Here is a 26,127-nt window from a genome sequence, read left to right as displayed (position 1 = left end):
TCTGTGCAGTGGATACTGGGGAGCATGCAAAGAGGCAATGTTGTGGCCAGCAGTTGCGATGGGAGGATGACAAGGTAGCAGTAGAGTGAAAGAGAACTGGAGAGGTGAGATGGAGCAATTGCTGCTGATGTTGTGGGATTTGAAAGGGAGCATGCACTGGTCAGACCTGATTGTGGCGCACTTGGGGAAGAGCAACATAGTGCAGCTGCCTAAGTTGGAACTTTTGAGTTTTATGAAAAAATACTTGATTGTAGTGCAGGCATGGTTAGGGGAAGATTTGATGTGGATGAAGTTGTTACCAAGGTAAGTATGGAAGGAAGCAAGGAAGCCCTCGGTCATTGATAAAGCAAGTAAGGAGGTGACCAGATAGGCAGGTGAATTTTGCAAGGCAAGGAACATGAGAGCAGGGTCAGATTGGCCTGTAGGGCAATCAGGCAGTGCCTGATCAGCTTGACTGACTGATCAGTGTGCGGGTGCTTTTTTTTTAGCAGTTGTGGGACAGTTTTATGGCCAGGTGTGCCAGTTTTTACCCTTGATTTCCCTGATATTACCATTTATTTTTAGATATCTGCTTTGGTAATGGGGGCCACTTTTATTTCGGCACCCAGGCCTATTTTTGGTTTTCGTCCATAGCATATAGATCACTATGTTATTTAGACCAGGTGTGGTGCATTTTAGGAGCAGGACTTCTCTGTTGATGGCAATGGAATCAGTGGAGGAATGGAAGCAAAGAAGAGGTAAATAGAAGGGGGAGGGACAAAAAAGAAGAACTATGGGTAGAGTGTTTTCTGGTGCCAGAAAGGAGAGCTCAGATCAAGACAGGGAATGAGATTGCAAGTTTAAGAGCAAAAAGAAGCGAGATGTCTTAGGAATGGGAGAGTGTTGCTGCCTGGGCTAGTGCGGGCAGGTGGAAGAAGTTGCAAGTTTGCAAAGGCAAACAAGTTTTTATTTGTTGTATTTAAAAGATAATGTTACACTACAGGAGAGAGGGCGGGCTCACGGATGGGTGAATGTGTGGGTGAGGTGATGAGATTAGAAGATATATTTAGATCAGATGTTAGGAATCTATAGCATGCAGCTAAGCCGAAGAGTGTGTATTAAGTGTTCTGCTTGCTTCCAATAAAGCAGCCTTTTCCGCAAGCACAAGAGCGTAACAAGTGGACCTTCCCTAAGGAAACAGCACGTTGCTAATTTATTAAGGCCCATATTTATACTTTTTTAGCGCCACATTTGTGTCATTTTTTGACACAAAAGCGGGGCAAACTTACAAAATACAATTATATTTTGTACGTTTGCACCGCTTTTGTATCAGAAAAGTATGCAAATGCGGCGCTAAAAAAGTATAAATATGGGCCTAAGTATTACAAAAGGCTTAGACTGTTTTCAGATAAATATGTCCTTTAAGTATAGATTACCAATTGTTTGCTGTTTGTATATCCAATTAATTTTATTTTTATTTTTTCAATTTAAATTATTTCCCAGATTTTGTGGCCCACTTGCTGGACCGCTCACACTATCAGAAATTCCTCATGACTATTTAAACATTCTTAGTAGATCCAGTTGTGTTGCACAGGTTTGTGCTCATTTACTAAAATCCTGCAGAGAAAATAGCTTTTGATTCCAGCTAAATCTTGGGACTGATATTGCTCCGCTTTGTGTCGTCCTTTCTTCTGCTGCCCGGTCTCTCACAAACTTTGTGCGTCCTCTGAGCCGGGCAGCCCTTTTAAGCCTCATTTCTGCCCTCAGGGCATTCGGGCGAAATTCAAATGATGACCGCACCCCATTGGGTTGTTTGTCCCTTTCCTGCCCCCCCCCTTTCCGTTTCCGCCATAAACGTCTTGTTTGCGACATGGCTGGAAAGGTTGGGGGTGGGGTGCTTGTTCTTTGTCTTTGGGGGGGGCACTTCCGCTCCCCTTTCTTTCTTTTGAATTTTTGCGCGCCGTATTTGGCGCGTTCTTGCTCGGGGGCCTCGGTGTGGTTTCTGCTCCGGCCCCCCGAGCTCCCTTTGGTCGCGGGCCTTCGCCCAGTGCTGTTGTACTATGTTATATTTAGTAACACAGTTATGCTATGTTATGTTTTATTTAGTTATTGGTGTTTGCATCGTATCATGCACAGTCTGCAATTAGTTTGCCCTCATAGCAACATGGGCTTTATGAGATGCAATACATGCCATTCTGTTGTCCCACTGCAAACAAGCTTCTAAAAATCTGTTTGATATATTTAGGGCCTCATTTACCACACAGTGGCACAGCACTGCGCCAAACTTGCCGCACTGCGTCACTTTAGTAACTCAGGGATGCGTCATATTTACGGCAATACAGCGCACCCCTGTGTTTTCCCTAGCAATGGCACTAAATTTAGCTGACTAGCGCCAACGCAGACACCCTTGCACCACAGTGCAAGGGGTGCCTACATTGCAGAGAATGATTGTTTATGTGCAGGAAGGGACACCTCCCTGCACATACACAATCAATAGTGGCAATTTGTTAGTTCTATGTGTGCTACAGATTGCAGCACTCATAGAAGTAGCAAATTGTCATTATTTAAGGAATTTTTTAAGGAAGGTGGTTTACAATCATGCAGAATGCAGCACACATAGAAAAAGCAAAAACGAGGAGAAATAAAAGTATTTCTCCTCATTGCACCATGCTAACGTTACCCCTAGGGCGGCGTTCGTTTTTGGCACTGCCTCAGGTTTGCAATTTCTCAGAAAACTGGGGCAGCGTTAAAATGCAATCGGTGTTGCAGTGGAATGCCCACAGCAACACCCATAGCACGTCTCTTTCACGCTAAGAGATGAATGCAAAAAAGTGGCTTAACGCTGCCTTGTAAATATGCCTCAGGGCATTGCGCCACTGGAGCATTGCTAAAAGCTCCGGTTGCGCAAGGGCCTTTTAAATGAGGCCCTTAGAGTCTCTGGTTCACATATCGAACAGTGCATTGTGATTTGCTTTGGGTTGGTATCCAATGGTTTCTGTTGGTTCTTGTTGATGCTGAAGTGTATAAAATGGTGGACAATGTGATCAAATGTAAGGAGGGGTGGCAACCTCTGCACATTGGGTGGGCTGTTGGTCAAATGGAATGTTTGTACCCTCGCTCTTGGTTGAGAAAAGCGGAATGGGGAACCGCTTTCGGCCTGGGGGAGAAAAGGATAATCAGAACAACAGAGGGAGGTGATGTCCTTTCATTCTCTCGTCTGCATACTGCACTAGCCTACTGGATGACTCATGTTTCAAAATCTATTGTGCTTGATATGCATGTATCCCCTGCTGCAAGATTCTCCCCAGACCACAACTCATATTCCAATCAAATCTTTGATTGAACAGTAGCCTAAATCGCATGGCTGCACTTGGCAATACTCTAAAATCTCTGAGCCTGCCAACTCGCACACCTAATGTATGAATCACAACTTGTCTCTGATAATGACTTCACTTAAACGCTGTTAATCCGCTACCACAAAACTTCCCATAACACACGGGTGCATTGCAATGTAGTTTACTACCCCTGACCCGGGGGAGACAGAAAGCAGATCTATTCAGAATTTTAACTTATTTCAGAGTGGGGGTTCTGCACAAGGATTTAAATCAAGGGCCATATTGGCAGCTTAATAAAAGTGCATGGAAGTCCTCCGTTTTTACAGGAGCATACCGAGAGAGAAGACTGCAAGTGAAACAATGATTTCCATCTGAAGAAAAAGCAAAAGAGTACTTTAATGAATGTTCCAAATATCCCAATTATGCTCCTATCGAATTTCTGTTATACAAACATACTTGGGAAATGTAACATTGTATAACACATTATTTATGGTGACATTGGGGCAAATGTTCAACAAATTATCAGGTTGTTGTGCAATGTGCACCTTGGAATTAACTGCAGTATGTAACATTTGTACTGTGTGCACCTGAAAGCAATTATTATACCTATTCTCTCTCAGTCATGAATGACAGATTCTGCTGGGTCTGAGAACAACCTACTGGGGTTTTCGATGCCCCCCATAGGCATTCCAGCTGCAGCCATTACAACACTAACAAGCCCAGTCCATGAACCCATTCAGTTAGCTTACATGGAATTATTGTAGTTTGACACAACACCGGGCGACTCTCCGGGGGTCGGGCTTCGGAAGCAGGGGTTATTCATGTTGCAGAAAATCCCCTGTAGCCAAGGCAGCATGCCCGCTGAAGGCATCGCCTTGTTTGGAAAATGACCTGCAAGGGGGTGAAAAATATTTGGAATTAATTTTACTAAGAAGGTACTTAGAAGTGACGAGGTATACTGACACAAATAGGAAAGCCAACTGTAACATTCCACATAACTGGGTTTCTAATATAGGCTGTAATAAATGTATAATTGATAAAAGAAATGTGTCCATCCATATACGGTCGCAAAATGTCTGCCAAGCAAGAACCGAACAAGGAGGGGTCCCGTTGCTGTTATGGTCCTAATAAAAGTAGGCGCTCATTCTCTCCTATCCCCCATACCAGAGAGGACGAGGCATGGCTGCTTCGCTGGCAGCTCGCCTGGATGCTCCTTGCCCAGTATCAGATTGAAGCTGGTTACTCCTTCTGGAATCTCCATGATCATTCATACTCACACTTACCAACCACTCCCGCGCAGGGTCACTGCATTTCACCTCAAAGCAGGCCGTGGAATAGACTCCAGACTCAGTCCAGACACATTTCTTACCACATCCTCCTTTCCGCCCACACGATACATGGAGATTTCTATTGAGCTCACTAATGGAGGCTCCACAGAGAACTTCAAACCCCATTGCAAGTATCAAACTCCGCGCACTTCTCACACGCACTTTAGGCAAGAAAGTTCTACAATCAACTTCATGTTTGTCTCAAAAAGACATAATTATGGTAATACCTATCTAACAAGATAATGTTCATCCTGATTTTAACCCAATAGCACCCATCTTATAGGGCAAGATGGTGTTACCGTCCAGGTAAACTAAATACCACTTTTAACCAGTCCACCTCTATTCATGCTTTTTTGTTTCTATCAGAAACTGAGTTTTAACTGTTTTTTTAACTGTGTAATGATATTAACAATGTCAATTAGCACTTCTGGTACAACATTTGAAACAGATGAGTCTTTTTAAATAACTATTTTAGAAAATATTTGGTCACTTTTTGCTACTGATTTGATGTTTTTGTAATTCAATCTGAAGGCAAGATTATTACTCAATACCCTTTTAACTGCAAATAAATGTTTGTGAAGCAAATGCGGCCTCGCTAAAGGATCACTGTTGTAACAGTTATGTCCCAGTGCATGAAGATAAGCTAAGATGGCTACCAAGCAAGACATGTCCCTTTGTAGCTCTGCTGGGCTGGTGAAACAAGTATTCCTTAGGATCCCACAGGCCCTCAGCAAACAGATGAAGAGATTTGTGATGATGAGCAAAACTCATCAGAGTGTGACAGCAGCTGTGGGTGAGCGAAGCCTATGGTGGTGAGTGCCAAGAGCTGTACTTCAAGGGCCCATAATACTAAAGCTGGTGGCATTGAACCGTGACTCAATGAAGGTGGAATTATCAGTAGAGAGGTGTCACGGGCTGGGGCTGTGAAAAGGAGGTGCCACATCAGGATGTGAGGGCACATTGCTAGTGAGAGCAGTGGTTCTGGTTCAGGAGCCAGCGGTGGTGTGGCATTGAGGGCCTACAGTTCCATCCCTTACAGAGGGAAGGAGGAGGGTGATGGGATCCCTGCCGAGCCCACCAATTGCAGAAGACGATCAAACACAGACTGGATATGAAAATCAATGCATGAAGTGCAGTCACCAAACAATGTCTGTGCCTTTGAACTCAGACCTGACAGCTTACACGAGGACGCAACAAACAAATCACAGAAAAAATTGATTGTCTAGCAGTCTTGGTGACATTGCTCAGCAAAATATGGAAAAAATAATGAAACGTATGACAGCTGCTGAGCGAACAATATTGTTGAAGATACAATGGCTATGCCAATCGATCACTTTGAGGAAATACAACTGGCGGTAAAGAAGGATGTAAAGAAGCATAAGAAGAAAGCCAATGGACCCCGAGTGTAGGCACAGAAGGAACAATGTCAGACCACTGGGACTACCAGAGGGAATAGAGACATATTCAATGGTATCAGGTCATCTAGAAACAGGAGACAATCAGTAGGACACAACAGGTAGAACACCGACACTGCAGCCACAGGTAGGGGGCACAGTCAAGAATGATCATGATTCAGCTACTGCCATATTAAGACAAAAGAAAGATACTTTTTACTGCAGGACAACTACAAGACATCAAATGCCCTGAAAATAGACTTTCATTATATAATGCTTTTAGCCTAGGAATGACAAAAAAACTAATACCTCTGAAGAAGCAAAGAGGAAACTAGGAGAAAAAGATATCCATTATGCCTTGTTGCAATCAGCCAGGCTCAGAATCAATGCCAAGGGGGAAAAGGGGGAAAAGGGGAAAAAGCATTTCTTCCAACAATCGGAAGATGCAGCACAATATGTAAAAAGTATGAGATCAGATGTGTGAGAAAGCAGGAAGTCATTGTTAAAATGGAGTAATATTAAGCAGAGAGAAAACACATTACATGAATGTAGTTATGAAACAGGGTGGTCTAGCAGCACAGAAAGACCATATGCATTTTAGAATTATAAGAATTTCTACTACCCACATTGGTTGCAACACAACTAAGCTGATTTAATTGAACAACCACCACCTGAGAACCACAGGCAAGCAGTAGGAGGTGGAACAATAGATTAGATGTATAATCACTATTTGTAGTTGAAATTGTAGAAGGGCGGTAGGTTCTAATGATTAAGCCCAGTTGGGGAAGGTCTGCTCAGAAGAGGAGCACAGAAAATGTTAATGGGGAAAAGTAATGCAGTATGAACAATCATTTGCAATGCAATAGGTCTCGCATTTTCTTGATTTAGAGCTAATGGCATTGTAAATTCATAAGTGGACTTTTCTTGCTACATACATTGGTCAACTTTGCCTCATAATTTCATATTTTCCTGCCATATAATTTGAGTGGCTCAGCGTTTAATTAAAGCACTTCCATTTACCTTCTTTCTCTAGCTTAAAACATATATATACTTATCATATACACCTTTATCAGAAATAAACTTTTAGTATTAGAGTGTAATGCTCAAAACACCATAACAAAAATATAATTTGGTATGGATTGGAGGATGACAGGAAAGAGGGAGTCGGTAGTAAAGATGGAGAGGACAAATGGCGTAGTAACTGTGTCATGGGCCCTGGAGCAAGAAAGGAAAATAGTTGACTAGAATTTCAGTAGGAAAATACAGCAAATAGAGTTGAGTGAGGTCCATAGGTCTCTGGGCCCCAGTGATTCTGCACCTGTTGCTTCATTGATAATTAGGCCTCAGGAGAGAAAGCGGATGGGGCAGAAAGAGAGAAGCAAAAGGAACATGGTGATAAAACAGGTAGGTTACTTGCCTGGCAAGTGAGTAGAAAGAGATGTAAAGCAGGGAAAACTAATATTGAGAGTAAAGGTAAAATATTAACCAACCAGAGTACTACACGGAGTTATACACTCAGACTGAGCCTGAATACTGATGAGAGGGTGATGGAAGAGTGAAGACGTGAGGGGCACCTTACATAAACCATTGGATGAAGAGTAAATAAACATGGGCTATAAACCAACCACACACATGGAGAACATCAGTTGGGAGCGGCCGGGCTGTAGAATTTATGAAAAATATGAAAAGTGTTATTACAGCCACAAGCAGAAAAATGCAATGATACAATGAAGTCAGGTTTGCTGTCAAAGGCCATATACGACATCAGTGATATTACCTAAGTCATGGAAGGACCCGTGTGAATGTAATTGTTACAGACCTCGATCTATGATAAATATAGACATTAAGCTATTCTGTAAGGTTCTGGTGGGAAGGCATAACAAAGATATTTGTAACAATCTTTGAAAACCAGTTGGGGGTTTGTGAAATGCCACAGCTTTCATAAAGACGCTCATACTACTGGAACAGATACCTATAGCCCAACTGGCTACCCAGTCTGGACGCAGAAAAATCACTTGATACGCGAAACTGGCAATTTATGAAAATGGGTACTGAACCGCTTCTGCCTGGGTGTAACATGTAGTATATATGTATGTATTTATGCATCTATGCATGTGCTATTTCTATAGTGCAAACCTAGCCAAGAGGCAGCAGAGAGCTTTACAGGATCAAAGACCAGAAAAAGGTCAACAAGTGGTGGGAAAAGGAAGCGAGGTAGCGGACTGTTCATCCACTGTGAGCAATGAATGGGTTACTCTTACAGGGCTCTGTGCGCAAGTGGAAAACAACACATTAATCTCGGACTCCAGGGGCATCCAGACAGTAACGAGGCAGGGCTGCCCATTATCACCATTATTTCTTGTAATGGTGATGGGACCAATAGGTTAGATAATAAGGAATAGGCACTCAGGAGCGGGGATAAAAATTTAAAATGCAATGCCTGCTATCTCTATCTATGCAGACAATGTCCTCTTGTATCTGACAGAGCCAGTGATTTCAGTACGCAAACTGAACTATATAATTACTGAAGTGGGGCGGAGTTCTGGGTTCCAACTAAACCTGTTCGCTACCCTCTCTCAGCAGAGGACAACGGGCAGCTGGGTTTGGCGCCCTGATCCAGTTCTCACTATTCAAATATCTAAGCTTTATGGGACATGTCAAAGTAGAGAGCCAGAAAATGGAGACGCATCTGGAGGGGGCTTAGATGCCACTTGGGGTATGGAGATTTCCTATGTGTCTGTTGAGCTGTTTCGTCCTTAGAAAACCATATACTGCGGCATGTCAGTGCTGAAATATGCTTTAAAAGGATGAGTACCTCTAAGCTGCATTTATTGTGGGGTGCAGGCAAAGCAAGGATAGCATCACAAACCATAAGACTGGCCTGGGAGATAGGTGGAATACAGATGCACAATTTAAAACAATATTATTACCATGCTACTCTTTTGCTATATGTGGTGACTTAGATGTCTGATGGATGCTCTGATATGGGAACACACCTCCTTGGTGAGCTGGTACACCTAGCACTGTCAGAAGGGTGGGGAAAGTGTCCCCAGACCAGCACACTATGGGCGAGGCTATCGGCATGGGTGGTATGTTTCACAATGCGGGTCACTGTAATCATAGTCCACGCTATGAGACACGCCGTATCCATGCTGACAAGCTGCTCTTGCAGTTGTTTGGGTGTTGGCAGCAGGCATGCATGGGCCTTGAGACTATGCACCCAACTCCAAGGGATCTCCCACTACTCTAGCAGCACCAATATCGTAGTGGTAGTGAGGCACTCCTGGCTGGGTCACATAATTCTCCACAGCCCAACTGTGTTGCATCCTGTCTGAAAAAACTGTGCCATGGAGTCCGAGGAGACAAGCTCTTTGCTCAGCTTAGCCCTCCCGCCCTGCTGTAACTGTTGCTGAGTGCCCCATTATTAATAGCTGAAGTGTGAACTTTTACCTTAAAAAAGTGTAATGTACGTTGTTTTACTTTAGCACATTAGAGTATGTCACTGTACTCAGTGGTATTTATTAGAGTATGCCCTGACAATGTTGTTAATGTCTCAAGATGCAGGTCATTTGTCTTGTGCCTCCCACATAAACCTATATTGTTATGGATGTAGCAACATTGTGGTCTATTAAACCATTTTCAAGAGGGATTTCTGTACAATGTGCATCCTTAAATGAATTATTTGAAGGTGTTCTCAAATGTGATGATCCTAGAAAAGGAGGCAGAGTGAAGAAACGTAATTGCCTAGGGGCACACAACTTGGTCAAGCTTGGAAGCCAGGACTGAAAGCAGATTCTTTGGGTCAGGGTTCGCTCATAGATTTTGCCCTGTACAACAAAAAGCTTCTGCCTTGTTAGGGTACACCTGAGACAGCTCTTGCGCCTAGTCGTAAATAGAAGCAAATCCTGCAACTGACAAGAACCATTTGTGGGCTATGGAAATGAGCTACTGATTAAGGGGTATAAATATATGTACACTCTGCAGTTACTGAAATGGAATATCGCCTTGCATGCAGATATGCCAGGATTTTTCCTTAAAGTAGAAGAAAGGGACAGCCCCATTACACATGACCAAATATACGAAGACTTGAGTCTGTTGGATTTACGGACTCCTTACGAGGTGGGACATAGAGCATACACATTTCTGGCTATATGCAAAACTAGTGGTGCATATTTGTCAGTCACTGATAGGTTTGTGCCATGTAAGCAAATATGTTCATCTCTGTACAAAGCGTGAAATCGGAACATCTTCCATCAACATGAGTAAAAGTCATTGCAGAGGATCTGCAGTCTTAGCTGATGCTCTGCACTTGTGGCAGAATCTGTGCAATGAGAAACTGAAGTGTGGAGAATCTGCCATGAGTGCGGAGACTCCGCCACGACTGCTGAGTTTCTGCCACAACTGCAGAGGCTCTTTGTGAATCAGGACCAACAAGGGGAAAAGTTAGAAGCTAAGGAGTGTAATACAGAGTGTGGCTTTTGCAGGTTGACCTCAAGAAATGCAAGATTTAAACTCAGGTATTACAGTAATATTCACAGAGCAAACTTGATCCCACACCTTTTGCACAAAATATTTCTAGATAAAAGCGATAAATGTCCCAGATGGAAAGCTCAGATGGAAATGTATATGGACATGCAGGAGGAAGATCCTGAAGGTCTGGATATAATTAACTAATTGTCGGAATTGGCAGAATTGAAAATAGCATTGTCAGAACCCCTTTCAGAGGGGCATGGGGCAAGCAGGGGTCACTGGACCCAAAGATGGGGACTGGGAGATGGGGGGGGGTTGGTGATGTGACAATCCTGACACGGGTCCCTCACCTTGATGATGGTGCACTGGTGCGCTCACGGAAGACTCACTTCTCCAGCGGGTGTGTGAATCAGATTGCTTGTCTTGTTTCTCCTGGTGACTCCCTTTAGCATACAGGGCCACCGTATCCTCTGTACACACACTCTGGCCCATTCGGCACAGCAAAGTCCTGAGCGGTGGCTCCTCCTCGCATACAGGGTTAAGGCTCACTACAGCCCTCACAACACAGCAATCTTCTTGAGTCTCTCCTTGCATACAACTTCCCATGATGCATGAGCTTCGGCCTGATCGGCTTAGCGATGCACATGACTCAATTCACGGCAGCATTCCTCTGGTATACAAGAGTTGCCGTCTTTGTCCTGCACACAGCGTTACTTAGCATCGAGGTGACGTTACATGGGCATTCCTAAGCAACCACCCATGCTTTTTGACGCAAAACCGTTTCTACCAAAAATTAGACAGGCTTTTGTGTCAAAAATTAACTTCATTTGAAAGCAGGTGTTAAAAGTTCAAGTGTCTTCATTTCTCCTTTCTTTCCCGAGTTTGCAAAACTTCTGCACCGTACATCACACATACAAAGTAGGAAAAGTTTTAAATGTTGCCTTGGCATATTATTTTGTACTGTAATAGTACCCTTCCAGTGCAAAACCTATGGCAGACTCACACACACACCCTTGCACTATGGCGCAAAGGTCTGTATGAGGAGCTTAGCAGCAATATTCTCTGCCGGGGATGGGAGAGGGGAGGAGAGAGCTATATCTCTGTAGATATGGAGCTTCCCTGCTCTCTCCTTCTCACGCAACGCAGCCCACCATTAATGGGTGCTGCGCTCAGCTGCATTAAAATATAGTAAATCTGGCACTGAATGACAACTAATTGTAGGAACAGTTGCATTATCCCTACTTTTTAGAGGACTGTGGTACGATACATGTTGTTATGTGTCAGATCACGACTGCCTGAGTCAAACAGGAGGGGAGGACCACGGGTAATTTTATTAAACCTTATAGTATATATGTTTCTTAAAATTATAAATCAGATCTATAAAAATATAAAATCATACGCAAACCTTCATTTCACATTTGCCTGCGTTGATACAACAGTGTGTCTGTAGGTCCAAAATAAACCATACTTACATTCATGCTGGCCGTAGAGTGGGTTAGCATTGCGCAGCCAGACCAGGACTAGGAAGAGCGACAAGGGCCAGGCAAGCTCCACACAAAAACGTAACTGGAAAAGAAAAGTGCAGCGGTGAAATATACCAGAAGAGTCAATTACAGAACTACAGGCAAGGTTTTGTTTGTATTTTATGAAAAGCACTAAAGGCAGGATTGGGGAGCAGGAACAGTGGCAATTCCAGTTGGAGGCATTGTAGTGGGATAGGGGTCAATTTTAGTCCATCGACCAGTAAAGAAGTCGAGGCCTAGAAGCCTTTGATGTTCACTGAAAAAGCAGAAGCAGGTGGGTTCTTAAGGGTCGTATGAGGTTCGGGTAAGAGTTGAGGTAGAACGATGTTCCAAGTCTTAACCTAGCTTCACTAGATGATAAACATACATTGGCACAGACTGTTCTTCCACATCTGCCAGGGATCCCCATGCTGTGTGGGGGACATTCATAGAGCTTTATTTTTTTAACAATAGTTCTTTTCATTTAGGTCACATGTAAGCTCATGCTTAGATTGGCTTAGATTGACAAGTGCCAGCATGCAAAGTGCTTTTGGCTAAGAAGTGAGGACTGAAAGATGGCACCCGTTATGTCGCCCAATCAGATCTAAGGTCGTAAACTAACTATTCTACCAAACACATTCTTGTTTTACTCTAAGGATTACACCACCATTATACCATTATCACATAATGTAAAATATTTCGGTCTTACCAAAGGCTGGAAAAGTAGGCATTAAGGAAATTAAGTCGATCCTCTGAATATCATTTCTGAATTTTGCACTTTCTCATTGACAATCATGTTGCGTTTGCTCATACATATCACTGATGTTTATATGCCTTTTCTGCATGCGCAGCGCTTCGAAGCAGACCACCCCTCGCGCAAACTTGCTATCTCCATGGATGTATTATAACGTGCCAAGCTGGCCGGTGAATTTATTCAGGATTTTCTCACATAAAGAAATAGTCACACGACATATAGACTAAAGCATTTGAACAAAATGGCCGTAAACGTGTCTGAGAGGGAAGCATTTTTTATTTTTATGCTAGCGCTGACAGAGCGCTTATTGCGTAGCGGGTGATGGTTTATATCCTGTGGCCTGGAACTCATGGGAGCTGAAAAGAACAACTGTGCCATTACCGGGTTGACTGCCTCCAAAAAATCACTAAAATGCACTAATGGGGGGCCAGTTTAGTGCTGCACCTCATTAATGTTTGTGCGGTGACCCGCCGCGACAGTTCATCGCTGAGTTACTGCCCGAGGGCTGTACCTCCAAACAGCAGGATTAACAAGACATTTTCTGGGTTTTAGTCACACCAGGCAGCGGGGCAGGGGGAGGGGCACGACGTAAAGACGGGAGGGGAGTGGAACAGTGCTTGGTAAAAGGGTCAGTAGGGAAGAGCGTTTAGTGCCGTGAACAGTGAGGAAAGATGGACGCTCTCTGAAACCGCTGTCTTGGCTGGTGAGGTTTAGCTGTAGACGCAGCCCAGTTTCAACGCGCTTAGAAGACAGTGAAAGAAGCACATTTGACAGGTGAATACTGCGACGTACTATGAAACCCACTGCTTAACAGAACACAGGAGACACAACATATCACATCGTCCAAGGCAGCTCTGATTTGCCACACAATGAGCTAGTGCCTTTCTCTACGGTATAACACCAGTGGGAAGTTATCACTCCTCATTCTTAGTAATTAAAAAAAAACAGCCACAGCTGGATGGCAGCAGGCCCCTCACACTTCGTGGGTTCCGGTGCCACGGTGCCGGCTTCACCTTTGATAGTAATGAAGTACTTTGCACGTGCACAATTCTGGTGGAAACTCAAGAACAGGCTGCACTCAAGCGGATGGACCTTTAGCTCTTACTAAGGATGACACATCAATTAATACATTTCAATAAGTTGAAACTCATTTTGCACCACAAAGATGACAGCGAGTATTAGATTTACAAACCATGAAGGGTTTATACAGATTAGCAAAGTTGCAAATTAAAATCATTAAATTAGTTGAAAATAAAAAGTCAATGCAAGAATGCATTCATTAGTCGATAACATTTAAACACAATTCAAAATCATACATGCAAAGACAACCCATTATAAAATTGTCTAAAATAACAGTAACCAGACTCAATTTCCCATAAAAAGTTCCTACTAAGCTACCCAAGGGACAGTCAGGAAAGTTGGGGAGAGATCAAGCAGAAGGCCTCTGAAAGTTAGTAACTATGAATCAAATTATGATTAATCTAGCAAGTGAAGGAGACTGACACCCAAGGTTCTAACTCCTTTGGGCAAGAGAAAAAGGCATAATCTCCGAAGGAGGCGGGAAAGGCATCTTTAGCTTAAAAACACATTTTCAAAAGTTTGCTACATCCCTCACACAATTACCATGAAGGTAACCAATCAGGTTATGGTATAAATATGCTAAAACAGCCTCGTTATTTTCTACAGTAGAAAACACTTTTGTTCCAGGGTTCACTCCCAAGCAGCTAGTTAGCCGACACCTCGAGAATTGGGTAAACTAAACTTTCAAATGAGAAAATATCAATAAACTATACATCGTGCAAAGTTGCTCGTACAGCTTCCCTCTTGCAATGAAAAATAAGGTACACGACAAAGAGCACATGGAAAAATATAGTGTTGGGCATTTTAATAAGAGGCTTATGTAAACTACGGTCAAGTAAAACACGAGTGTCTTTATGAGTGCAAAATATTTAATAAGAAAAACATTTCTTCCAAACCCTCTTTCTGATGATTGAATTCTCTTCATAGCCTCAGTTTACAGAATAGTTGTTGACATTTGCAGTTTACGCCTGGACTCCTCCGAATCCCATAATTCATCATAAATATGACTTTGTAATTTCTGGAGCTCTACCTCGGCTTTCTTTCCTTTTCTCCCTTTGAAATTTGTCAGCTAATTTTCCTAATTACATGTTGGGCCACACTTTGCAGTTATTAGTTTAAACCCCCTTGTAAACAGAAATAGGCGTATCACAGAAATCACAATTATTAGTATATCTGTTAATATGCTACATAACAACCTGCTACCAATACCACGAAGCCATTAACCAACTCCAGAAAATCCTTATCCTGTTACTTCCTTGGCACGTGTGACTTCCAAATACTTCAATGGGCATACTTAACTACAAGCCATGCAGCACAGCGAGTCATCTTGCTGCGCTGCATAATAGGTAAAGGGCAGGAATGCACCATACTTACCAATGTATGGTGCATTGCTGTCTTTTCCCTGCACTGGTGAACAATGTGCTCCCTGGCACCAATGCAGGCAGACTTGCAGCATGGGGAAAGAGTGTCTGCGTTGTCAACAGGATTGTTTTTGTGCAGGAAGGGGCACCTTTCTGCACAAAAACAATCCTGAAAGACATTTCCTCTTTCTTCAGAATGCAGCACACAAAGAAAGAGGAAGTAATGAGTAGAAACAAAGATATTTCTCCCGTCACGCCTCACCTGGGGAGGTGCAGGATTTTGATGCATTCTCAGGGCTACCAGTATTGGTAAATCTGGGAATGTGCCAAAATCCATGGGTGGATGCGTGGAAACACCTACGCTCCACCATTGGAATGCCTTCCCGGGGCAGAGTAATGCAACACATCGATTTATGCTGCATTGCATTACTCTAGATTTATCAAGCCAGGCAATGCTACATAAGGTGGCCTTGCTTGGCTTGATAAATCTAACATAAGAGTTAGGTCGCTATTGCACCCTGTAGCGTGGCACAAAAATGACACAACTCTTTGTTAAATATGCCCCCAAATCTTTAGAAAATTCAGAAACTCATGGTTGTGCTCCTGTAGCAACCAGAGGCTTTCTATGGCTCCTCCTGCGGCAATAAGTGTCCGGCTCCTCTCCTATTGGGGGGATGACTCTGATGATCATGTCTAAACCTTGGGTTATGGTGTGCAGGTGCTCCCACAATATCCTCATTCCCTGACAGGAGGTGGAAGATTAAGTTGCAGTTCTTGATGCTCTGGCATACGGGGTTTTTCAGAGCACATGGGCCCTCATTCTGACCTTGGCGGTCTTTTCGCGAGACCGCCGAGTTACCGCCGCGGTGAAGACCGCCGACCGCGGCGGTATGCCGCTGTGCGCATTCCGACCGCTGGGAGCGTTCCGCCGGGAAACCGCCAGCAGCCACACTGGCGGTCGGCGGAAAAGTGGAGACTGGTCAACCTCCACCGCCACGCCAGCAGAACACCGCCCACAGAATTACGACCCACATATCTGTGTGGCGGTCTTCTGTTGGCGGTGTTCTGTTGGCGGTCACCTCCCCATGGCTCCCGTCGCCTCCCGGAGGACCAACGCACAAGGTAAGTTGACCGTCCGTGAGGGGAGGGGGAGGGGGGGTGTTGTGTGATGTGGGCGTGCATGGGGGTGTGCGTGTGAGTGTGTAGAGGGGGTGTGTGAGTGCGTGTATGCGGGCGGGGGGTGCTGCTGTGTCTATGGGTAATGTGTGCTGTTCGGCAGGTGCGCATGTCTGCATGTATGTGTGCGGGTATGTGTCCCCGTTGTGTATGTGTGTGTAGGGGGTGTGTATATGTGCATGTTGGGGGTGTGTGCATGTCGGGGTGCATGTATGTGCATGTCGGGGTGGGGGTGGGGAGGGGGTTCGTACCACCTCTGGGGGGTGGCAGGGGGGTGGAGGGTGTGGGGGGAGGACTCGGGTGGGTAGTGGGGGGTGGGGGAGACCCCTATCAGTGCCAGGGAAGGAATTCCCTGGCCCCGATAGTGCTTACCGCCATGGTTCGCATGGCGGTTCCCGACCGCAAGAAACCGCGGCGGTAGGCAGGGTCATGATACCGTTGGCGGTCTTGGGACGACCGCCGGGCCGGAGTGCGCAAACTCCAGCCCGGCGGTCATGACCGCCGTGGCGGTCGGAGTGGGGAAGTGGCGGTCGATCGCGGCGGTGACCGCCGCGGTCAGAATGCCATTTTTCTGACCGCCGGTCTGTTCGCGGTCCGACCGCCGCCTCTCCGCCGACCGCCAAGGTCAGAATGAGGGCCATGATCTTCTGCCCGATTGGCATGGCAAAATATTTTGCGGCCCACTACCATACAATGCTACGATACAGTAGGTTTTTTCACTTCGGCCCCTCCTGACATACGGGGTCACAGATATCTAGGTGTCGGCCCGATCAGCACAGTGCAGCACACAGCTCAATTCACAGCAGCCCTCTTCAGCATCGACTCTGTCCTGTACATGGGCAATGATCCACTCAGCGCAGCAGCTGCTTTCTCACACCCGTGGTCCCACCAACGCTCTCCTCTTCCTCACAGGGCACACAGGTCTAGGCAAGCAGGCAGGCACTGGAGCTCCGGGCTCCAGGGTCGAGGGTCTTGGATTCCCTCGGTGATATCCCCTCACCCAGCTGGGAGGCTTGAAGGCCTTGCCCCCAGAGCAGGTCACATCATAAGTCTTCCAGAGCTTCCACTGTTCACACAGCCAATCTGGTTACTTGGCAGATGACAATTTTCGGGGTTTCAAACTCCCCTTCTTAAAGTCCATTTTCATACACCAAATGTGACTAAGGGTCTGAGTCTTTGAGTTTTATGTTGAGGTTCTGCTTCTTTTGTAGTATTCACTCCCCTGCTCTGCTCTCTCTACCTCTTGAAAAGCAGTATGTCACAGCAGAAATGACCCAAAGCTGATTGTCCCAAAACAAAGGCCATGGGAGTGACTAGAGTTCACACCTGGATGTCAGTCACAGTGATATATGTACCAAAAGATCAGCCCAGGGCTCCCAGCCCTAATCTTTATGATTCTCATATCAGCCCCATCTCTTCCTGATATTTGTCCAGACCCTTTCCTTGTGACCTCTCACTGAATCAAAGAGCACCATTTGAAAAGTACATGGGAAGCCTGACTCTCACCTCCCCAGTGTGTGACCCACCCAGCTTACAGGAACGCAGCAATACACAAACATGTATGGGGGATGACTCTCCCTCCTCATGCTTTCCCCGTGCAGGCCTGGATTTCCCAAAATGGAACCCAAAGTCCTCCATGCAATACACCATTTGCTGCTACACTTACACCCAGTGTATATATACAACATACACACACTGAATACAGGGAGGTAGCTTCAGGGAGGATGTTTGGAGTGTTACACCCCCCTAATCAGGAGCGGCTTCTCCGCTAGGGCGGAGGAGCATTGCCGCCCCCACCAGCAGCAGCAGCTGCAAACCTTTTACCAAAAAAAGATAATAAACCAGGTTTATTATAATTTTTTTGGTAAAAGGGGCAGGCCCACAGATTATGACAAGCACTGAGGGGGAGTGCACAGCACCCCTCCTCACTGCGCATGCACGTTTGGTTGGCCGTCTCAGGCCGGCCAAACACACATGCACAGTAGGCTCTCTCCAGCCCGGCACTGTATTGCCGGGCTGGAAAGAGCAGGCACATGCTCCCAGTGTGCCTGGGAGCACCCTGGCTGGGTGCTCCCAGCCAATCCCAATGCTGCTTTGAGCAACATCAGGATTGGCTGCGGGGCAGGCTGGGAGAAGTGCATGCAGCCTGTCTGAGCAAGAGAGGAGCAGCACGGTGGTGACGGCGGGGGCTGCGATGATTCAGGTACTTTTTTTTCATTAATTGCCCCCCCAACTACCCTATGCCCCCCACCTCCCACACCCATGCGCGCCGCCCCTCACCTCTTTAGCACCGCGAGCCGCTCCTGCCCCTAATAAATGTATTTTGTGATAAGTAGTTGAGTACAGGTGCTCTCAGTTGGTTATGGTGAGGTGTCTGTCAGATTTCACCACAAATTATTAGACACACAGACAAAAACGCACACAAACACACACTTTCCCTCTCTGTGTTTGGAAAAATTTCAAAGATATTGGCTATTTCACAAAATAGTTTGCTTTCTTTCACTTAGTACCCTTGTCAACCTGCATTTATCTCCTTTTCCACTGCCCCTTAAGCCCCTCTTGTGCACCCTGCTTATCGTAAAATGCATTTTTAACGTTATGTGCCAGCATGATTGTTGGGAAATCTGAAGCTCACCCCCCCAATCTTACTGCCCAACCTACACCCCTAACTGCATAGCTCTCTATACTCCATGTACTGTACTGCACATAGGCACAATTACACCAGGTACATACAGTTTACCATGCATGCATGGCACAGCACTGAATCTATCATGTACTGTGATGCTATTGGGCACACATACATCCAGCACATCCATTCAGCATGCATGCACGGCCTATCATTGTATCCCTTGTGTATTGTACCCCCTTCTATGTACACATGCACCCAGCATATTCATCCAGCATGCATACACTGTACTGCACAGTATCCTTCCTGTATACTCCTGTTTTCAACATGTGCACAGTCCATGGTACTGCATGATCTTTATACTGTACCATTTCCAGGCACACATTTACCCAGCGCAGATACACCACCCATGCACTGCACAGCACTACACAGAAAAACCGATGTAGGCCAAAGGGGTGAGTTAAGCACAAAACAGTGGAACTTTAAAAATGAGTGCGCTGGTAGGCCTCATTCCAGTGACCCAGATTAAAAAAGACCTGTTCACTCCTTCTGATCACTACACAGCATGTTGCCACCACTGCGCTCAGGTTGTATGACTGAACCACACATGGTAGAACCACGCGTGGCTGAACAACGCAGTCGGAACCACAACCACATCTTTACCATGCATGCCTTTACCACACATGCCTTTACAACAGATTTCATTGTAAAAGCATGCCTAATAAAGGTATGTGTGCTAAAACACATGTGTAGTTCAGCCATACAACCCTCCCCCTCAAGTTAAATATCTACCCTGCCCTTCCACCTGCCCTGAGGCTTAAAACTACCCCCTTAACACCTCCCCCTAAACCAAAGCCCAAGCCTCCCCGCCCTATGCCCTAAAACCCTTCCCACTGCAAAAAAAAGTACCCCGACCTCCCCCACAAAATCCTGGGCCTTGAAAAAATAAAAACCTACCCCGAATATTCCCACACGCCCTGAGGACTAAAACCTTCCCCGAAACAAAAAGTAAAATAACTCCGCCACCCCCATCGGCCATAAGCCCTAAAACATTCCCCCACCCCGAAAAACCTAACCCCCCAAAAACCTGGCCCCAAACCCTCCCTGCCCTGAGACCTATAACTGCCCCTTCTCCCCCCACCCTGCCCTAAAAACTACGCCAGCCTCCCCTCACCATGCTCCTTTCTCCCCTGCCAGCCCTCAACCCCACCCTGTCCTTAAAAATACCATCACCTACCCTCAGCCCCACTTACGAGGCTACCGCATTCCTCTCCTCGCTGTCTGCCTGAACCATGCATATGCATGATGCCTTTACCACGTATTTGCGTGGTTCAGGCACATGCATGGTTCAGGGTAAGCGTGGTAATGCTTCCATCTCTATGGTCTGCGTGGCTCCGGCCGCATTGTAAAGGCTGATTCCCCTGCACTCATGCTGCTTAGCTCCTGATGAAGGCATTAGTCTTCCACCACTATGAGGGTAGCGCTTTGGGCACCCCTCCTGGTCCAACCAGACTGAAATCAGTGACACAGGCCTATGTCATGGCACACATGCATGATCCATGTTTCCCTATGACAACAAAAATCAGCATTAGGGATCCAGACATCTGTACAGTTGGGCACTCAGGGAAAGGATGCACAGCCATTACCATGAAGAAGACCTTTCCTTCCCAACTATGGGAAAACTATTTGATTGACTTTTCTCAAATCTTGAACAATTATCCACTTTTTATTCAGTATCTTTAATCTGCATGCAACACAACACAAAATCAGTAAATTCCAATTGAAATAACCAGTAGTTCCCAGAAAATCACAATGTAAAACCCAGCAATACAAACCCGACACCAATGAACTGACCACTCACAGAATGGCACTCAATAATGTAACAACCAATCTCAGTGCGGCACGCACACCAACATACCAACACCAGAGCAACACCTTATGATGTAAGTTGCAGGACCTCACATCAGCCCTCAATCAACAGCGATTAGCTTTACATAAGCCAAATATTGAAACTCAAAATAAACAAAACTTTAATCTGTTCCACTAAAGAAAGTCCAATGTCAGCAATTAATCTAGGAGAAACAGGGAAATAGCACCAACTTGATACTATGAAACATACAAAGTGAATTCTCGACCAGAGGGAAATCACCCTGACTAGTGCAGTTTAGTCTTCTGCACAAAAGGATTAACTGAACATCAATTACAGTTAGTACACCCTCACAGCAGAAGTTTAATAAGTCCCTCTCTTGGTGCGGCCAATAGAGACTCATGGTCCGATCCCTTAACCTTAAAAGACAAGTCAAACCTTAGCATAAGTCAATATCTTTGCCAGGAGCTTTTCCCTTGAATTATGACTAATCAGATAATCAAACGTCAACTCTTTGCAGTAAGTGCATTTATCTTCATAAGCACAATCAATATACATGAAAAAAACATTTAAATTCTTAACTTCAACACAAAGCCCTCATGCTACAAATTGACACCACAATTCAAGACACAATAATTTATCCAAAACGGCAAACACCTGAAATCTCAACAACTTAGAGTCAAACACTTAACCCTATTCATGCTCACACTCGTAGGACATTGCAACGGCATTCAAGAATGCCGGAACGCGGCTGATACTTCAAAAGGGGCCATGGAGCCTCAGGAATGTGGACTGGGTCAGAGAAAATTCTAATTATCTCTGGGGAAAATATTGACTCCCTAAGCCTCAGGAAACCATCCTCTGCTACCAATTTTGATGCAGCACTTTGCAGTGTGCACATTTCTAGTGCAAACTAAAGTACATGCTGCACTCAGGGAGCTGGACCTTTAGTTCCAACCAAGGGTGACACAACTGTCAATACTTTTCTATAACATGAAGCATATTTTGCACCACAAAGATGACAGATGAAAGAGTTGCAAACTATGATGGTTTATTAACATATTAGCAAAGTTACAAATTTAAATAATCAAATTAGTTGTAAATCAATAATCAATACATGAATGTATCAGTCAATATATTCCAAAACAATTCAAGATAATAAATGCAAAGAGAATCTACTATAAAGTTGTCTCAAAAAGAGTAAGCAGACTTGATTTCCCATGAAAGGAAATCCCTATTCAGTTAAGCTAGGGGAAAAGTGGAGAGAAGTCAGGCAGAAAGTGTCAGTGTGGAGAGCATCTGAAAGGCAGTATCTATCAATCAAATAAAGATTTGTCTACCAAGTGGGGAAAGCTGCTGTCTAAGAGAAAAGCTGCTGTCTTACTCCTTCGAGCAAGAGAAAAAAGCACCATCTCTAAAAGAAGCTAGAAAGCCATCTTCAGGGAGCAAGTCTGCATTGCATTAGTTTAAAAACACAGGTGGTCATTATGAACATGGCGGAAAACACAGCCAACACACTGGCGGTTCAGTCCGCCAAATAATTAAGTTAATGAGAAACAAGCAGTGGGCCATCCACCCACCTCCATTTTGGTAGACCCGCCGATAACGGTGGAGGTTGCCCTCAGGTCGGCAGAAAGGCCCTACACGCCCACCAAATTATGAAACACCACACCGCCATCAGTTCCGGGGCAAAGCGTGGCGGGAACAACCCATATAGAGGGAAACACTCACCGGAGGCACACAGAACACAGAGACGCAGACATAGAGCGAGAGTTGGAAATAATCCCAGTGCTTCGCCTTGCCATATTTCTCCAGGCCTGTGACCGATGACAAAGACGACAACGGTAAGTACCACAGCCTAGTACACATGGGAAAAAAGGGCACAGTTACACACTACCCACCACACCCACACCGCAACGCACTCCCAACCCCTTCAACCATCCCAAACCATACATACCATAACAAGATTTTCTTACCAGACACAAGCCAACAAATACCTGCACCAATGCACACACCTGTGCACACCACACCCCCACAGTGAAATGCTGCACAACGGATCAATATTGTGCCAACAGCTCTGCTGGGCACTAAAATATATATTTTCAAACAAGGCCATTGGCCATTCCATTTCAAAGTCCTGAAAGGGCAAATATAGCCCACATTTGACCCCTACGATGGTAAAGGAAACTCCACTGAGAAGGGGCATCAATGGGGCAGCCAGGCACCTCAGGGAACAGGGGCAGAGGGTGGTGGGGTGGTGAGTCAGGTCTTGAAGGGGGGGTCTTGGGCTTAGGTTTAGGAGGTGGAGAGGGTTTGGGCTTGCCCTTGGAAGGAAGGGGAGTGGGCCTGGACCGGGGGTGGCAGAGGGACCTGGGGCAACACAGGGCTTCTTCCTCCCTGGGGAAGGGGCACAGGAATGGGAAGGGCAGACTGGGGCGAACTTAGATGAGGAAGGAGTGGACTGGACTAGGGCACGGGAATGTTTAGGGACAAGACGGGGTGGGCCAGTGGGTTCAAACAGGTCAACACGGGAGAGGAAAAGCTTCTTAGGTGCAGTTGGAGGGGATTTGGTGCCAGGTCTGGGAGTGGAGGTTGAGGGAGTGGTGGTACGAGGTGTAGGTGTGCTGGACGTGGATGCAGGTGCCTGTTTAGTATGCTTATGTATGGTGGATGTGTGTGGTGTGGAAGAGTGTGAGCATTTGAGTGTTTTGGGAGGAGGGGGGTGGGCACAGTGGGAGAAGACAGGCTGCCAGTGTAGATGGATGTTGTGTGGGTGTCTGCAGGTCTGGTGAGTGTGCTGCAAGTGTCTGTGAATGTAGTCGTGGTGAGTGCAGGTTTGGTGTCTGGGGTGCATGACTGGATGTTAGCTGTTGTGGTGACTGCAAGAATGGGGGTAGGAGAAGTGACTGAGTGTGCAGTGCATGTGGGTGTGCATGGTGAGGTGACAGAGAGGAAGGAGGGGGAGGCTGACACAGTTGGGGAGGTGGATGTATTTGTGTGTGCTTTGGTATGTTGGGTGTATGCCTGCCTGTGGTGGGAAGTGTGGTGTTTGTGTTTCTCAGTGACCTTCTGGTGGGTTGATCTGTGTGCATGGCTGTCTGTATGTGTACTTGGGATGGGTAAAGGGAGTTGGGTGCTGGAAGGTGTAGAGGTGGTGGGAGGGGGGATGGAAAGACCAGGGACACTGGCTGCCGTCAAAGAGGAGGCCAGAGCCTGAAAAGATCTCTGTAGGCCAGACATGGCACCGTAAATGCCTTCCAGGAATGCATTGCATTGCTGCATCTGGGATGCTAGCCTCTGGATGGCATTCATGATCGTTGACTGCCCTTCAGAGATGGTTCTCAGGAAGTCAATAGCCTCCTCCGTGAGGGCAGCAGGGCTGACTGGGGCAGGAGATGAGGTGCCTGGGACAAAGGAGACACCCACCCACCTGGGTGAGCTGGCACAGGCAACTCGGTGGGGAGCAACTGGGAGGGCAGTGATGGTATGGGGTTGGTGGAAGATGACAAAGAATGGGTGGGCCCAGTAGGGTCTGCCACCACCAGGGACCTGCCATCGGAGGAGGTATGAGAGTCACTGCCTCCAGTGGTAGTTGCTCCTCTGTGGTACTCCCCTCGCCCTCCAAACCACTGGTCCCCTTGACATTGGTCGACTCTGCCTCCTGGGAACTGTGGGCTGGAGCATCCCCACTCGCCGGTGCCTCAGCTCCCTTGCCAGATGATGCTAATGTACACAGGGACATAAGAGCACAGAGGAGGGCAAGCAAAACAAGAAAGAAGTATGTCAATTCCAGGAAATATGTACATGTCGGGACACATACACTCCCACCCAGCTCAGGCACAAACCTTCAGCAGACACAACGCATGTTATGAATGTGCCCTTGACTGCTAGGCATGACCCCACAATACACTACATTCCCATCCTGACCCACTACGCTGATACACTTTCTGAAGTGAACCAATGCGAGATGATGGAAAGCCAACACATCTACAAGTTTATGAGGCTACATTGAATACAATGGTCCAAACAGGGGACCCCTCACAGGTCTACAGACCCTGCCAAAACTAGCTATGACACTATCCCATGGACGTGGAGGAGGACAGGACTGCAGGGACACAATTGTCTATGTGCCTGGCACTATTATGCATGCACCCCTTAGCATCTAACTACACTCATCATAGTGGGATCACAACATTGTTGGCACTCACCCTCTTGTGGGTGCTGTGCTGCCTTCAAGTGCCCATCCAAATCCGGATAGGATGCCGGTTGTAGACCCCCAGGGTCCGCACTTCCTTGACGATGGCTTGCCATAGTCCCCTCTTCTGATGGGCACTGACGTGCATGGGACACACAGAGTAAAGAAACAGACGTCAGTGTGTGTACCCCGTACACAAAGGCCATGCCCGTTCATACTGACATGGCCCATGGAGACATGCAAATGAACAAATTACAAGCCGCAATTACCAGACACACTACAGGTGAGCAGTCACACAGCGTACAAAAATGCATACAGGCATCTGCCACCTTCACACACATCTAAGGAGAACAGATAGCAACTCACCTGCTCCTCTGGTCGCCCATACAACTTGGCATACAGGGGTAGGACCCCATTCACCAACTTCTCAAGTTCCTCCCTGATGAAGGCCGGGGCCCATTCCCCTGTCACACACGCCATCTCAGGGACCAGAGTCAGGACACAGCAGCACCTGCAGTGAAGTTCTTCCCTTCTCGTAATGCAGGAGTCAAGTGTCAAGAGTCTGTCAAAATTGCGGTAGATACCGCGGCGGTGTGCACCGTCACCACCGGTGGCAATCATGATTGGCCCAGGTTCCCCACTGACAACCATGTAATCCAATATTGAGGTGCACGGCGGTGAACACTGCCTACCGCCATGACGACTAACGCCAGCGGAATGAAGTCACTTCCACACTACAATATCTGGATGGCTGGAGGCTGCCATTTTGCTTCCACCACGTCTCCATAGCCTTGCTGGGGGCCTCATCCATGGCCCCATTCTCTCTTCCCTTCGTCGAGTACTGACATGAGTGCCGGTCCCCCACATGTAATCCTGGTTGGAAGTGTGTCTACACTGTGATGCCATTATGACTGAGACACTTCACCATACATTAGCCTGATGGACTACCTCATTCTGTGTGTGTGTGTGGGGTTACATATGTGTTGCATTGTACAAATGAATTGTGTCACCATGTGATGCAAGTATATATCCAAACTCAAAACGTGTTCCTTCATCACCC

General features: G+C 46.1%; 1 protein-coding gene across 3 annotated transcripts in view; it reads right to left on the bottom strand.

Moving 5' to 3' along the window:
• ABCA4 (ATP binding cassette subfamily A member 4) overlaps nucleotides 1–26,127 on the bottom strand; it is a 1,046,570-nt gene that overhangs the window by 884,964 nt on the left and 135,479 nt on the right. For 2 of the 3 annotated variants that reach the window (XM_069231419.1, XM_069231421.1), the window contains exons 3-4: nucleotides 11,979–12,072; nucleotides 4,064–4,205 (exon numbers count right to left, since the gene is read on the bottom strand). In XM_069231419.1, coding sequence (XP_069087520.1) covers nucleotides 4,064–4,205; nucleotides 11,979–12,072 — 236 coding nt within the window. Of the gene's footprint in view, nucleotides 1–4,063; nucleotides 4,206–10,856; nucleotides 11,080–11,978; nucleotides 12,073–26,127 lie in introns of those variants that run through there. The other variant, XM_069231420.1, reaches the window with a different exon arrangement.

The sequence above is a fragment of the Pleurodeles waltl genome, chromosome 4_2 (assembly GCF_031143425.1).
Source record: "Pleurodeles waltl isolate 20211129_DDA chromosome 4_2, aPleWal1.hap1.20221129, whole genome shotgun sequence".
Lineage (NCBI taxonomy): Eukaryota > Metazoa > Chordata > Amphibia > Caudata > Salamandridae > Pleurodeles > Pleurodeles waltl.
The sequence above is the reverse complement of the archived record's forward strand: the minus strand, read 5'-3'. Positions and strand labels throughout refer to the sequence as shown.